This window comes from Aphis gossypii, chromosome 2 (genome assembly GCF_020184175.1).
Source record: "Aphis gossypii isolate Hap1 chromosome 2, ASM2018417v2, whole genome shotgun sequence".
Classification (NCBI taxonomy): Eukaryota; Metazoa; Arthropoda; class Insecta; order Hemiptera; family Aphididae; genus Aphis; species Aphis gossypii.
The window spans coordinates 43,547,407-43,564,186 of NC_065531.1; the positions used below are offsets into that span (position 1 = coordinate 43,547,407).

At 31.1% G+C, this 16,780-nt stretch overlaps 1 protein-coding gene and 1 pseudogene across 1 annotated transcript; both read left to right on the forward strand.

Moving 5' to 3' along the window:
- The first annotated feature begins 221 nt into the window (after positions 1–221).
- On the forward strand, positions 222–3,060 carry LOC126549804 (uncharacterized; annotated as a pseudogene).
- Positions 3,061–13,678: 10,618 nt separating this feature from the next.
- LOC126549805 (uncharacterized) lies at positions 13,679–16,465 on the forward strand. The gene is made up of 9 exons (XM_050200180.1): positions 13,679–13,868; positions 13,946–14,074; positions 14,164–14,298; positions 14,372–14,545; positions 14,711–14,911; positions 15,087–15,290; positions 15,439–15,947; positions 16,050–16,221; positions 16,350–16,465. Exons 1-9 carry the CDS (start codon positions 13,679–13,681, stop codon positions 16,463–16,465), a joined length of 1,830 nt encoding a protein of 609 aa, XP_050056137.1.
- The last annotated feature ends 315 nt before the right edge of the window (positions 16,466–16,780 follow it).

A 16,780-nucleotide genomic window follows, 5' to 3' on the forward strand; every position in this document is an offset into this window, starting at 1 on the left:
GTAGACGAACCTACTTAAACATTTTAATTTTTTAACACATTAGTGCATAGTTAATGAATACAATATATTCATATTTTATTCAGACACCACGTAATTTTAAACTTCAAATCAAAATAATTTAATAGTACCACAAGTAAGTATTATATTATAATATTTTTAATTTTGTTAAATCATATAGAATTTTATACATTTAAGTATTAAACTTATTAGTATCTTCTAGAATGAATCGGCAAAGAGTTAAAGCTATTGCTATAGCTGAAGCACTGGGTTTATTAGACAAACCAGCAGAACAGAAGTACTGGGTACATCCAATTAATGAGGATAGAGAAAGAAGTGGTCAATTCAAATATTTTTTCGAAAAAATAAGGTGTTACCCAGAACATTTTTTTGATTATTATCGCATGTCAATTTCAAGTTTTGATGAGCTATTGGAAATTTTACGACCTTCCATAACGAAAACTACCACAATACTTCGTCATCCTACAAGTGTCGAAGAACTCCTCACAATTACTTTGAGGTAAGTTAAAGTTTAAATATGAGTAATAAATTAAGTTTCTCAAATTGAAAAAATGAATAAGGTTAATATTTAACTATTATGATTATTAATTACATAATATAAATAAATCTAATAAAGTATACAATATTCTTTATTTTATATTTCTACAGAAAATAAGTATTGTAATCTAATACATTATAATGTATAACAATATGTAAATAATATTTAAGCCTTTGTATCTTTATAAATAATATCAACAAAAAAATTTAGTATATTCTCAATAAAACAATTGTCCACTGAAAAAAATGTGGTAAATAAAATACTTTTACATACATAATTATAATAAGAAATACATATTATGTATGATGAGAACCCTTGAATATCTGACTTAGATACCTTATAAAACAGAAAATAATAATAAAAAAAATAAAATAAAAATGTTAACAATATATACAAAAATTAAATTATTTATATTGATCATAATTTTTAATGCGTTCGGTTACCTCGGAAGTACTGGGATAAGATGTTGTATAAGGATTATTAATTTGGCTATAGTGTGGATTAAAAGTAGATTCGTAGAGCGGTAGAGACGTTGATGGGGCTACATGAGGCTGATTATTGGGGAGACCGAGACTAAATGGTAGATATGAAACTGTGGATTAATTTGATTGATTTTGAAAGGAATATGATGATGATGGAGTGCTTTGATGTAAATTTGTCACAGTTTGATTGCATTTTGAAACGTTAGGCTGAGATTGCTTATTGTATATTAAGAGTAATAATGTAGAACACTTATAAGTTTTATTAAATATATAATTGTAAGTTAAAATTTAAATTTGTATAGGGCTGTGGCTGAAGTAACAAAGCTATTGAAAACGGTATTCGGAAAAAAGTTCCAGATGTAGGAAAAAAAAGTCCCGTTCAATTTGTAATAAACAATACGGATATAGATTTGAAATTTTTGAAATTATCCATACTTGGTCAAAGACATTTAATTGAGAACCATTTAAAAATGTATGTGTAAAAATTAAAAATAATAATAAACTTTTTAAAAGCAGTAAGCCAAAACATTAGAAAACAGTGCTATTAAATTATTATTAATTTATACACTTATTAAATTATTAATATATAATATGTTTTTTTTTAAATTTAAATTACTTACTAAGGCGCTTTCCTCCCCCCTTCTTTTTCCGGGGCTTTTTTTTTCCTCAATTCATTGAAAACCATCGGATAAAGTTTTTTTTGAAACCATTCAAATTGTTTACCTTCGTTTTTGAATTGTGTGCTGCAAAAATGAGAGGGCTTCTGCGTATACATATTTTTTCTTTTTAGCGCTATCACCAGTTTTCGATTGGTTTAAAAATTTGGATTAATTGTCTCGAATATGCCGCCATTTAGTTTTCATTTTTTTAACTATAATAATATAAAAATTCATAAAAGTAAATACCTAGTAATAAAACAATAAAACTTTTTTTATTATTCATCAAACACAATTGTGACTTACTTCAAATGTTATTTGTTGTTATTTATAAATCATAAAAACGTAATTTTTGGTTTAGGGTTTAAGTTACAAAATTATTCAAATTCATCGCTAAATTATATTTATACCAATAAATTATTTAAAAATGTAATATAAAACATTTAATTATAATTCATTAATTGTTATTTTTTTTTAACTGTAGATTTCTATCAACTGGTACCTACTTATTTTGCTGCATTGACATTTGATTTTCGAGTTGGGAGGAGTACAATTGGAATAATTGTTAAATAAACATATCAAGCATTGTGGACAGTTTTACAGTCAACAGAGATGCCCGAGCCGACTAAGAACGATTGGTTTGAAATTTCAAATATTTTTTTTCTTAAAACAAATTTTCCGAATTGTCTGGGTGCTATAGACGGTAAACATATCAGATGTAAAAACCCCAATAATTCCGGATCGTTATTTTTTAATTATAAAAAGTATTTTTCTGTGGTGCTTATGGCTATAGCCGATGCAAATTTACAGTTTATTGTAATCGATGTGGGGTCCTATGGGTCGAGAAGGAGACTCCAATGTATTTAAGGAATGCCCATTTGGTAAAATGTTATATGCCCAAAAACTGAACCTTCCGTAACCAAATTCATTACCCAACACATACAACGATCCACAGCCATTTGTTTTCGTTGGGGATGAAGCTTTTACTTTACATACGAATTTGTTGAGGCCATATCCAAGACGAAATCTTACCGACACTCGTAGAGTGTTTAATTATCGATTAAGTAGAGCTAGGCGCACAGTTAAGTGTGCATTCAGAGTTATCGCCAATAAATGGCGGGTATTGCACACTCCAATACAAGTAGAGCCCGAATTTACGGACCACATAATAAAAGCATACTGTATATTACACTACTTTGTCCGGAAAAGAGACGGGATTAATTTTGAAGAAGCTGAAACGCATAACTTGAATGACATAGAAGCTCGTGGAACGGGAACTCGTTCACAAGGCATCGAAGTAAGGGATAAATTTGCCGATTATTTTATAGGCCCTGGCGCTGTAGACTTCCAATATAAAATATTGTAAATTGTAATTATTGTTTTATTCAATAAATGTATAGGTATTAAAATGATTTATTTTTTATTGTTTACGAGTATTAATAAGTGAGTTATAACAAATAAAAATAATTACTAATAATATATTGAATTGTATTGTACATTATAAAAATAATATTTATTAATTATAACAAATATGCTGCTTACCTTTTTTTTTCTTTTTCGGCTTCTGGTTGCTCCATACAATTTGTAAAAATGTTTTCACCGATATTGAGCCAACTTTTTTGCTTGATAAATTTATCCATGTAATCTTTATTACCCATTTCCCAAATACAAGGGTTACTCTGAATGCATGCGATAAATTTGTCAGTATCAAAAACACAATTATATGTCATTTTTATGCTAGTAAGTGAACTTTTTTAATATTTTAATTTAAAAACGCAGCCGCTAAAAAGGATAGTGTGTCACACTCCATATGATATAATGTGTTTTGTTTTGACTTCCCATCGGTACATTTGCCGCGCAACCGCAACATGTTGCGGTCGGTCAGCGGCAGGAATCGACCGGTCCTGGCAAAACGCATAGTGTGTCGTCTACGATTTAAACTAATGCGACTTGTTTATTCGGTCAACCGGACCCGCCAAAACGCATAGCGTGGCAGGGCCCTTAAAGTGTGGGCTGCACAACGATGATGTTTTGGCAAACTATTGTAGTGAGCCGGTCCTGGTGAAGATGGCTCAACACGATTTAACGACGAAGTCCACTTTGTCGTCTATCTTCTTCGGAGAGCGTAAGAAATTTGTAGTAAATAAACAACTCGGTTTTTTATAAGTTTGAAAATCAAGTTATTTATTAACTGAGACAGAGTAAAATAATAATATTAACGACTGGCCCGATGTGTTGTTAAGTATAGAACAACGCCACCGGTCCACGCGTACTTGAGGCTTAACTATGTCTGAAACTTAATACTACCACAACCTTTTTATATAAAACTAATCATGGACGTAGTCCCCGAATATACGTGTGTGTCATGGTAAACCGGAACACAAGTTTCGTGTATACGACGACACGATTATTAAATGCGTATTAGCTTTCTAAATATTCATATAACTAGCTCTATAAAATAATATAAATAATATACGTATCTTAATTCTACGCATTTATATAACAAGAATATAATACTAGATCTATAAATTGGATATATGAAATTATTGCAAATAGTATCAGCTCAAAGGTAATAAAAAATAAAGTAATAAAATAGTAATATGGTCGGATTACTACACTCCTCCCCTTTAAGACAAAAATCACCGATTTTTGCTGTTTAATATGAAGTTTTCATTTTCGGGTATAATGTTACTGATTGTTCACCTGGGTCGTCATTGTACTGTTCCATGACTACTGGTGGTTGTGAACTTGGTGTTGTTGTAACATTTTGTTCGTTTCGAAACACTACGGAAGTACACCGGGTCATTCTTCTTCGTGCTCTGTATTGTTGTAATAAATGTGCAAAAATGTTAATTATAAAAAAGAAAATTCCGCAACCTCCGATGGAAAATGTTATCACTAAAACATATTCATATATCGTTATTTTGTGTTTAAGATTTTCTAAATCGCTTATGTTATTGTTTAGAAATTGTAAGTAACTATGTGTATTTGAAACTGCGTTTAAATCGTCCATTCTGTTGTTAATTATGTCTTTGGTTTCTATTGTCGCTAAATTTGTTAGTTTCATTTCTGGTTCTATCATTGAGTTTGGGATGAAGTCTGGGTAAGATTCTTGATTAATTCTCCCTGGAATTAATACATCTCGTGTTGCATATCCTTTGCATGTGGAGTTCAGGCGTATAATACCTACTCCTTCTATTGTATGGCTGCTTGATTCTTTATCGGAGTCACACGTAACGAAAACTGTCTCTCCACTTGATGCGTATAACCAAGCGTTTTGAAACTCAAGTTTGTGAAAAATAGTTGTATTTATCTGTATTTGTCGTATTTCGCAACTTTTAGGTACTTTAACTGGATCTTGTAGTAATTGTATTTCGCATATTGGTCTTGTGTTTCTAGGATGTAAAGGATTAATTTCAGGACATAAAAGGAAATTATGAGCTAATTTACATACTGAGTAGTGAAATTGGTCATAAGTTGTATACAATTCTTTCGTTTTGCTAATTGCTAAAAAGTTATAACTAGGCTTAATATAAATACAGTTTGTTAGTTTACATACAGGTTTAGGTATTAAATGATATAATGTTAGTTCATTTTGATATACTAAAGGTAACGTAATAATAAATACAATTATGTTATCAGAACAATATACTACCAAATCTGAGAGTCTGAGTAATTCATAAGCGTTTACTAGGTCAAGTTCGATTGGTAGTTCTGTTCCTGATGGTAAAGATACTTTGATGTCCCTTAGTTGTTCTAAAAGGTCGTTTGGTGGTAACGAACTTGGATGCATTTGTCCTACTCTAGCCATTTGAATTGTTTCCAAAAGGGTGTTTGTTTCATAAATGTATTTAATAAGTACTAAGTTTGCGAAACTAAAATAAATCGAAAGGTAATTTTTCATAAACTGGTCAGTAGTCTTATTTTTTAGGTCGTCTGACGTTATCTCTATTTTTTTAATTTTTAAATCCTCTTGATCTTGTTTTAAACGAATAATTTTTATTTGCTCCTCGATAAGTTTAATTTGGTTATCGTTAGTACCCGTAAATCGATTAATAATTGTGTTAAATTTGTTCATACAATCTGCGTTGCATAACCCGAACAAGAGTCGCGCCGTTTTACTTATTTTATCTATGCTGCTACGTCTGGTTTTAGTTTTGAAACCTATTGAAGAAAATACTAGATCTTTTTTATGTTTAATCTCGTTAAGAAGTTTTAAAGTAAATGGTAAAAAGTCCCCACTGTGGTTGTCTACATTATTTTTAATTGACGCACACATTACTTCAGTGTCATTCATAAATTGGTCAATTTTCCCCCAACGTTGCTCATATGTTGTTATGTTAATGTATGCGGTTAACTCCCAAGAAGTGGTTACTATTTTAATTGGTCCTCGATTTTCGTAATAGATACCCGATTGCTGTGAGAGTTTGTCGTCAGTAAATTGTTGAGTGTTCACGCCAACATAAAAAAATGTCAGTGTAAATAAAATCCTGAAAAAAATTAAAGGTCGGTTGTCTAAAAACGTAAAAATAAAAAAAAAATTATAAAGTTGTTTCAAAATATTTTTTTGTATTATTTTTGTGGATTCTATAATCCTTCCTGCCCTTCTTTATTGTTAAGTTCTCATTTCCATGCACATGTGTGACTTCGAAAGGTCCCGTCCAATTTCGGCTTAATGTGTTTCTTTTATTTTGTTCTTTTATTAATACCTTGTCTCCCACATGTATTTCTATTGGGTTGCATGTTTTATCATAATTTTGTTTGTTGTCAAGTTTTTTCCCAATCAGATTGTCCCGTGCGAGTTTTTGAGTTTCTTGCATTACTCTTTTTAGGTCTAATGCGTAATTTTCGTAATTGTATTGTGGCTCGGGTTCCTTGAGAAAAGTGGTCGGTATATTAGGTTTTTTCCCAAAAATTAATTCGAATGGTGTAAACCCTGTAGAAGTGTGAACAGTCGTATTATATGTGAACATTGCGTAACATAACAAATTGTCCCAACTATTGTCTTTGTCAACGAAACTCCTCAAGTATGTTTTCAAAGTTTTATGGGATCGTTCTAAAAAGCCATTGGTCTGTGGATGCCACGGAGTGGTCTTATGTTTGTCGATGTTTAATAGTTTACATGTTTGTTTAAAAAGGTCCGATAAAAAATTAGTTCCACAGTCTGTTAATATAGAATTTGGTATTATGCTGGTATTAGCTATATGCATACGAAATATTCCACGAAAGCTTGTGCAACCGTTGTTGCGTCCGTGCTAGGTAGGGCCATGGCCAGAGCATAACGACTCAACTCGTCTTGAATAGTTAATATATATGTATTTTGCGACGGAGTGATGGGCAATGGTCCTACTATATCTAAACAGATACGTTCGAACGGTCTATTAGCTGTTGTCGTTATCATCATTGGTTGTTTAGTTTTACCATGCGATTTTGTTTTTTGACAAATGTCACATTTACGTATATAATCTTTTACATTCCCCTTTAAATCTTTCCAGTGGTAATGTAATTTCATTCGTTTAATGGTTCTAGAAACTCCCGAGTGTCCCCCTAATGGAGTGTTATGATATTCGGCAATGATCGATCGTTTTTCTTCATCAGAAAAATCCTGTTCCCTATACACAATAATTTTAACATTTGTTTCTTTAAAAATGTATTTAAACATTTTCCTTATTCTTTCGAAACTGGTTAATGTTGTTAGGCCTTCCATTCTTATGGTTGAGAAATTGTCTATTTGGTTATCTATACAGAACCCCTTAATGTCAGTGATTATTTTATAATACGCTTGGGCGTTGAGTTCTTTATTATTACTGGGTACTTCAAAAAGTATGATTAATTGATCATCACGTTTATTTATAATAAATTGTTTTGTAATGTCGAAAACTGGATTTGGAATTTTTTTGTTTATTAGAATTTCTTGTATTGCTTTATGAGTTATAATTCCGTTATTGGGTATTGGTAAGAACAGGTTCTCGCTTTGCGTAGCGTTTAAAATACTTCCGTCGACCTCGGAAAAGTTTGAATTTATTATAGCGCGTTTTTCTCGTGATTCGAAGTCTACGAGGCTAGTTTCGCTATTTACCATGCGTATGCGTGATAAGCAGTCGGCATTTGAGTGTAATGACCCTGATCGATAAATGATCTCGTAATCGTATTCGGATAATTGGAGGCGCCATCGCATTAATTGAGAGGAAGCGTCCTTCAACCCGAACAAGTAGGTAAGTGGTCGATGGTCAGTAATAATGGAAAAATTTCGACCATAGAGATACGGTCTGAAATGTTTTACGGCCCAAATAATGGCCAAAAGTTCTTTCTGTATAACGCTGTAATTAGTTTCTGCTTTATTCAATGTTCTACTAGCATATGCAATAGGTTTTTCATGCGACGACTCGCCTTGGGATAGCACTGCACCTATAGCAAATTGACTTGCGTCGGTCATTAATTTAAATTTTCCTTTCTCCCAATCTGGATAAGTTAACAATGGTGGATTTATGAGTTTATTTTTTAATTCTTCGTAAGCGTTATCGCATTTGTCCGTCCAGCAGAACGTTACGTCTTTTTTAAGTAAATAGGTCAGTGGTTTGACGATTTTTGCGAAATTATCTACGAACCGCCTATAATAATTTAGTAGACCTAGAAAAGATTTAATATCTTTAGCATTTTTCGGCTTCGGATAATTTTTGATACAATCGATCTTACTTGGATCGGGAGAAATCCCGGTCTCGTTGATTACATGTCCTAAATACAATACTTCTTTTCTTAGAAAAGAACATTTATTAGGTTGAAATTTTAACTTATTTAAACGTAATCGATTAAAAACTTGTTTTAGTTTTTCTTGGTGGTCCCGCAGGCTGGATCCATGCACAACAATGTCGTCTAGATATGCCGTACACATTTCCTCTAAACCTGTTAGTACAGCGCGCATTGCTCGCGTGAACGTTGCGGGTGCTGAACTAAGGCCAAAAGGCATTCTAAGAAATTCATAATGTCCGGATTTACTAGAAAATGCGGTTTTATGTGTATCCTGCGGGTCAATATAGATCTGATGATAGCCACTTACTAAATCGAGTGTTGAAAAATAGTTTGACGATCCTAAAGAATCAAGGATTTCAACTAAATTGGGTAAGCCATAAGCTTCGTTTTCGGTTACTTCGTTAAGTTTCCTAAAATCCACACATATTCTTAATTTGGGTTTTCCATTTTTGTCTAAATTTTTCTTTTTTACTACTACTAACGGAAAATTAAATGATGATACCGAATTTTGTATAATTTTATTGTCTTTCATTTCGGTAATTTGTTTTTCAATTCCTTGTTGGTATGCCCAGGGTAACCGGTAAGGTCGAATATTAATTGGTTTAACACAGCGAGGTGTTTTAATCGAATGAGTTACTACATCGGTAGCGGTTAATTGGTCTCCTTCTAAGAAAAATATGTCAGAATATTCTATGCATAAATTTACTAATTGTTCACGTTCCTCTACGTTTAAATGGTCTGTATTAATAAGTTCCGTAAGTGTACGAATGCGTTCTCGCCCACTAGTCCCCTGGTTATTGGTAATAGTTAATACTTGTTCTTGATATGGTTCCCATTTCAAATTACTAGTGTTTAATTCTTCGATTATAAAAGGTTCTTCGGAAATGTTGATTATATTGCTTATAATTTTGTTATCTAATACTGGGCTCAAGCTATTAGCGATTATAACGTTTTGATTTAATTCTGGTTTTTAATAGTCACTAATTTATGGTCAATAAATTCGTCGGCGGAGATAGCTAACACACAATTACTACGCGGCGGTATAACTATGGGTTGCGCTGTAGGCGGTTTACATTGCGGCATCATAAACATATCTCGACTAAAATCTAACACTATGCGGTTGTCCTTGATAAAGTCTCTACCTATAATACCTGATTCGGGTACTCGGAAATCGGCAGCTACGACATCGAATTTGACGTAAAAATCCGCTCCCTCTATATTAATAGTTGTTTTTAATGTCCCGAAGGTGGTTACTGGGTTTGCCGTAATACCACTAATTGTACGTTTTTCACTTTCGTTTATTACGATTTTTTTTTTAGTGCTGATATTTTAATGAGGCTCATATCGGCTCCCGTGTCTACGAATAATTTTATTATGGTAGGTTCAAAACTGGTAGAGGTGCACTTAACGTGTTCTCTTTCCATGTATGTAATAGTTCTGACATTATTTTCGATTTCGCCTACGGTACGATTTACATTGTTGTTTTTACTAGTCGAGGCTTCGCCCTGCTCTTTTTTCTTTTTTTCATTGTATATTCTCTTACGACATTCACTAATGACGTGATTCTCTTTTTTACAGTAATGACAGACTTTAACTTGATTTACGGAATTTTTGAAATTTTTATTTTCGGTCTGATTCTTAAGACTTGTTATTTTATGTTCACTAGTTCGACATTCGTTACTATAATGTCCGTATCTACTACAACGGTGACATTGAATTTTACTTTTATCGTTAGATTTCTTTACGTATTTATTTCGATTGTTCGTTTTATATTCAGGTTTTTCATTCAGTTTTTCTTCCTCTACAGCCAAAAACACGGCTTCCTCAAAAGTAGGTACTTTTGTGGCTTTCAAAATTAGACGGATATCAGACTGAATACCCGCAATAAATATAGCTAAAGTTTGAGTTTGGATTATTTCTGAAATGACTTTGGCTTCCGCCGTGGTCTTTTTTAAAGTTAGCACAGTGGTTAATTCATGGGAAATTTTTTCTACTCTATCCGCGTATTGTTGTATCGATTCTTTTTCATATTGCTTAATTTGGTTAAATTGTTTTTGTAAAAATTGTACGGAATGGGTTTTACCAAAAATAGTAGTTAAATGTGCCTTTAGTTCCTCCCATGACGTTATTTCCCGATATCTAACTGCGTCACTTGCTTTATCGGTTAACTAAGAAACTATTGCGTCGAGTATCATAGGTTTAATTTTTTCGTCTACATGCTCTAGTACAAATTCGCATCGATTAAAAAAACTGGTGAGAAGACTTTCGGATCCCCCTCCAAAACTAGGTATTGCTTTCATAGCGTCCCCAAAAGTAAGTTTGTTTGCCATTTCGATTTCTTCTGGTAATTCAATAGAACGAATAGTTTGATTTAAATCAATTAAGTTGCTATCGTTTCCCCCTGTAAATGTAGTATCGTCTGTATTGGTGGTTTCACCCGTATAAGTAGTATCGTCTATATTAGTAGTTCCCCTTGTATCGTTAGTTTCTATAGATGTACCTAAATTTGAATCTTCCGATTCGTCTAATGCTCCGTACTGTGTACCTTTCCTAGTAGTCATCTACTGGTCATTTATAAAAAGTTCCCTTAGGCTCTCAGATAAACGGTAATAATTGTTCAAATAACTTACAATTTTTCCATATTGTCTGAGATGTCGTTGGGTAGTTGCTCATTGAAATGCTGGTTGAATGTTCTTAGAATGCTCCTTGAATGCTGGTTGAATGTTCTTAGAATGCTGGTTGAATGCTCTTAGAATGCTCTTTGAATGCTCTTAGAATGCTCTTTGAATGCTGGTTGAATGCTCTTAGAATGCTCTTTGAATGCTGGTTGAATGCTCTTGGAATGCTCCTTGAAGTCGATTCGGAACAGTGGTTCGTCCAAGGGTCTCAAACTACTGACTTGGATGTGTTTTCTGGTTGAAAACGGCCAAATATATTTCGTTTAATGTGAAGACCCCACACCTGACACCAAATTTGTAGTGAGCCGGTCCTGGTGAAGATGGCTCAACACGATTTAACGACGAAGTCCACTTTGTCGTCTATCTTCTTCGGAGAGCGTAAGAAATTTGTAGTAAATAAACAACTCGGTTTTTTTATAAGTTTGAAAATCAAGTTATTTATTAACTGAGACAGAGTAAAAAAAAAATAATAATATTAACGACTGGCCCGATGTGTTGTTAAGTATAGAACAACGCCACCGGTCCACGCGTACTTGAGGCTTAACTATGTCTGAAACTTAATACTACCACAACCTTTTTATATAAAACTTATCATGGACGTAGTCCCCGAATATACGTGTGTGTCATGGTAAACCGGAACACAAGTTTCGTGTTTACGACGACACGATTATTAAATGCGTATTAGCTTTCTAAATATTCATATAACTAGCTCTATAAAATGATATAAATAATATACGTATCTTAATTCTACGCATTTATATAACAAGAATATAATACTAGATCTATAAATTGGATATATGAAATTATTGCAAATAGTATCAGCTCAAAGGTAATAAAAAATAAAGTAATAAAAATAAAGTAATAAAATAGTAATATGGTCGGATTACTACACTATACTGAACATCAGTATCAAAATTCAAATCATTTTCTTCCAAGGTTTCAAAAACAGGAATCACAGATATACTTTCATTAGGATCTTCATCATCATCCCCTTGTAAGTTATCTTCATAATTTGTTGTTCTTACTTGTAGTTCAAATTCATCGTTAGAATCATCATCAATAATATTATTTACATAAGAATCCAAATTTGAAATATTTTGATCATCATTTTTATTGTATACTCTAAAAATACAAAATTATAATTAAAAATGGTTTAATTAACATTAACTATAGTAACATAAGGGCATATTTTTACTAGTAAGTTATGAGGCAAAATTTGCTGTATTATTATACTAAATACATATTAGTAAATTTAAATATTTAATTAATAGTTGAAGAATAAAATCAAATAAATACTACCTGTGTGACTGGGTGGCACACAAACCTTTTTAAGAAAGTGGACTGCATAATATATGAAAGAAACAATGTTTCTTATAATATGACGAAAAATATATATTATCCTATTACATATAATATTTTCTTATATACTAATGTTAGTAATATGAAATAACAAGGTGACGATCACAGATCGATCAACACCAACAATTTAGATATAAAATAATAATAATAATACAATTAATACAAATAATACAATACAAAGAAATATACAATTTTGTACGACCTGAGCTCAACGAGGTATGTTGTCACCGGCGTATGTAGTTGCACAAGACGATGAAACAATTAACGAAAGTTAAATACGCAACGGTCGGGGTATTCAAACTGTGTATATTATTATAGGCACGAACAGACGGGTCGTAATACGTACGACGGACGGACGACGACAACAACACAAAAATTAACGAAATGAAAACGTTTGTTGACACTGATGGCCAACAACAAAATCGCGTACGCGGCAAGTGCGCGACACGAAGAAAAGCCAAAAAAAAGGCTGGAGCGCACTGATGGCGGCGGGTTCACGACGGAGACGACAGTCGTCGTAAAAACAAAAAAAAACACAAAATTGGTGTTAGTGAGTTTTTCTTGCGGTAAGATGACGACGACGAATAATGGCGACGGTCCGGCGTACGGCGACAAGGGCGGCGGCATCACATACACGAAGGGCAGAAAGTTCGCCGCCGCGCTCAGTGATGTTAAACAAAGAAAAACACAGCTGTACGGACGACAACAACACACAACGGCGGTGTAATGTACGGGAGTATAAATTTTGTGTGTGTGCGCGTGTATGCGTGTGTTCCGTATCGAACATTTCCTCCCCGCGTTGAAAGACAAGGGCTTTCAAAATGAAGACGAGGTTCAAAGAACAGTTGAGCTGGATTTTGCGGTCGGACAAGCGGTACTTCCTTTTACAAGTTACATAATGATATTGTTATAATGTAGATAGGTAGTTAGTTTTTTTTTTTTAATTTAAAATAAGTAACTTAAGTAATTCAAAATGTTAAATTTATTTTCTACCAATTATTTTTTAAAAAAATTGGATATTTTATGATTAAGTTTATTACTATGTTATGCCGTAATTAGTATCTACAGCTGTACAATAACTATAGTGAGTGTATTGAATAATTATAATTCTATAAAATACAGTTTGTGACTAACCATAAACAATGTGATTTTTAATTTATATTCTAGTAACAAGAAACTTTGAAATATTAAAGCAAAATGTGGACTATTGTTCATTTTGTAAGAGATAACACCATAGAAATAGTTCCTGATTTTTGGATCAAAAAGAAAGAAAAGAGTTGTGCTTGGCCTGTTAATAAAAAATCTGCAAGAAGATTAATCGAAAAAAGAAGTTATCCTAATGATATAGAATATAAATGGTTTCCTTCAAGAATTGTTGGACAGTTTAGTAAGTATTAATAACCTTATTAATAATTTTATATCAACTGATTTTTATTTTGTCTAATTTAAATTTATTTAATTAAGAAAACTATAGTGAAGCGACAAAAAAGGCTAACGAAATAATGTCAAAAACCGAGATATCATCTTGTGATGATGAAGGCAATAAGTCAATTTCTAAAAAAATGAGAAGTCCTCCAAAATTATTAATTAAAGGTACCTAATGTATTTGTTATTTTTTAGCAATGCTTTACTTTAAAATATTTTATAAACTACATTAATATTAATACTTTGAATATTTACAGATACACTGACAAAGCCTAATAAATTGAATAGTCCGAGTAATGCAAATTTCAATCATGAACTAAGTGATGAAAATGCATATGATTCTGATAAAGACCCTGAATACATTCAACCATTGCTTTTGAAAGGTTTAAATAGTTAATAAATTATGCAATTATCTATAACTATAACAGTCCATGTATATTCTTACTCATATTATATTACTTTCAGAAAACTCTTTATCTTCTGGCATATTGACTAAAACAAAATATAATAGTTCTTCAAAGAACCTTCCAACCAAGAAAAAAGTATTACTTGAAATATCACAGTCAAATGATAAAAAAAACAATAACTCTGAGTTTTTTATGAAAAAACCTTTATTTGAAACTGATGATTTTAATCAAGGTGATTTTAATATAAGTAGCTTGTTGTAAATATAGCTATTACAGCGAGTAGATGTATTATTGTATTGGTCGTAAAACATTGGGCTTTAATGGTCAATTTTTAAATGTATTGTGTGTGCTATATTTGTGATTAAAATAATTAATTTTAAAATATTCATGCTCTTAGAAAATGATGAGTCTACAAATAAACAACATTATTCTATATTGAACTCTCCTATTGGCAAAATAGTTGTGGAAGATAATGACCAGCATTTTTCTCATCCACGTACAACATCATTCTCAAATGATAAACACAATAAACATAAGTTTTCTTCTGCAAAAAGGACCTTATTTGATACAATTGAAACTGATGAAATATTTAGCCAAGGTAAAACATAACAAGTAGTTCTTATTGTAAATATAGTTTTTGAAGCAGATAAATGTAGTTGTATAATATGTACAATATTTGGATTTTTTGATTTAATGGTTAATTTTAAATTCTATGTGTGTACCGTAGTAATTGTGATTTAATAATCAATTGTTAATTATTCATTTTTTATTAGAAAACACTGCAGAGTCTTCAAATAAAAGACATTATTCTATATTGAACTCTCCTATTGGCAAAATAGTTGTGGAAGATAATGACCAGCACTTTTCTCATCCACGTACAATATCATTCTCAAATGATAAAAACAATAAACTTAAGTTTTCTTCTGCAAAAAGGACCTTATTTGATACAATTGAAACTGATGAAATATTTAGCCAAGGTAAACATAACTAACAGAATATTGTAAATATAGTTGTAGGTAATAAGTAGATGTAATTGTATTATGATTTGTAAAATATTTGGATTTAATAGTTAATTTAAAATGAATTGTGATTTAATTATGAATTTTAAATGTTTCATGCTTTTAGAAATTGCTGAGTCTACAAATAAAATACATTGTTCTATATTGAACTCTCCAATTAGAAAAATAGTTGTGAAAGATAATGACAAGAATTTTTCTTATTTACACTCAATGTCCCAATCAAACGATATTAACAATAAAACACCTATAAATTCTTCTACAAAAACTTATACAGAAAAATTGATGCCTAATTGTGGTATTTTTATTTTAAAAATTTCTAACTATAGTTGTTTTGATTATTATTATTATTTTTTTTTAGATTTTCAAACATTTGTGATAAATTCACTGACAAAAATTAAGTATGACATATCTGGAATTAATTCAAAGACAAATGCTACACATTTTCTTTTAAATTCTTTTGTAACCAATTCTGGAAATTCCCTTATTCAAGGACAACTGAACAATAACCAAATAGGTCAAACTTCAGACTATTATGATTTGTTTCCCATTAAAACCGAAGAAGATCTTATGATTGCCGAAAATAGAATTCTTGATAAGAATTTAAGATCTAATTTGGTATGTATATATATAATATTTATTATATATTGTATTAGTTTTTGTTAATATAACATTTTTTAGTAAATTTATGTCTAAATTATATTTTATTGTTATCTGTAGGTACTTCAATTATCATTGTTAGTTGGTATTAAAGATGTAGGAGATAGTGTTCGACGATTAATGATGAAAATGTTCTCAGATGAAGTGCTTACTCTGTATTCTTTATTGGGTTTCAAAAAGAAAAAAAATTTTTCCAAACTCGAATGTTATAATTTATTGATTGGTAAGTTTAGTATCTTTGCAAATGAACTATATTAAAATAATATTATAAAATCTTGAGTGTTAATAAATGAACACTTTAAGTTCTATAAAATTAATTGTTTCAATAAATGTTACATTTAAAATTATAATTGTTTTCAGATGCATTACGTGTACATTCAAAGTTCAAAGGTATTATCAACAAAGAATTTGACAGACCTCTTGCCACATGGATAGCACATGCATCTTTCAGACTAAAATCAAATAAAGTTTTATAATAACTGTATTAAAAAAAATTATACATTTGTATAAATTTACCTACTTTAAAAAAAAAAAAAAAATATTTTAATATAATACAGCTTTAAGTCAAGCTAAAAACTTCTTTTGTTATAATTATATAAATTAAGATATTATGTTAAACATTGTTTATTTTATTTTATGATGTTAATCAATTTGTTTTAAAGTAATAATTTTTTTTAAACCAGTGTACTTGTACACTACAATACTACTTATGTACTATATACAATCTCAGTGTATAGTATACTATAATGTATTCATATTACTATATTAGTACCTATTTTATATATGTTATA

Excerpts from the sequence above, each read along its gene's own strand:
- LOC126549805 (XM_050200180.1), top strand. The coding sequence starts at position 13,679 with ATGTGGACTATTGTTCATTTTGTAAGAGATAACACCATAGAAATAGTT. Across the intron at positions 14,912-15,086 it reads TGATGAAATATTTAGCCAAG|AAAACACTGCAGAGTCTTCA; the intron begins GTAAAACATAAC and ends ATTTTTTATTAG. Across the intron at positions 15,291-15,438 it reads TGATGAAATATTTAGCCAAG|AAATTGCTGAGTCTACAAAT; the intron begins GTAAACATAACT and ends TCATGCTTTTAG.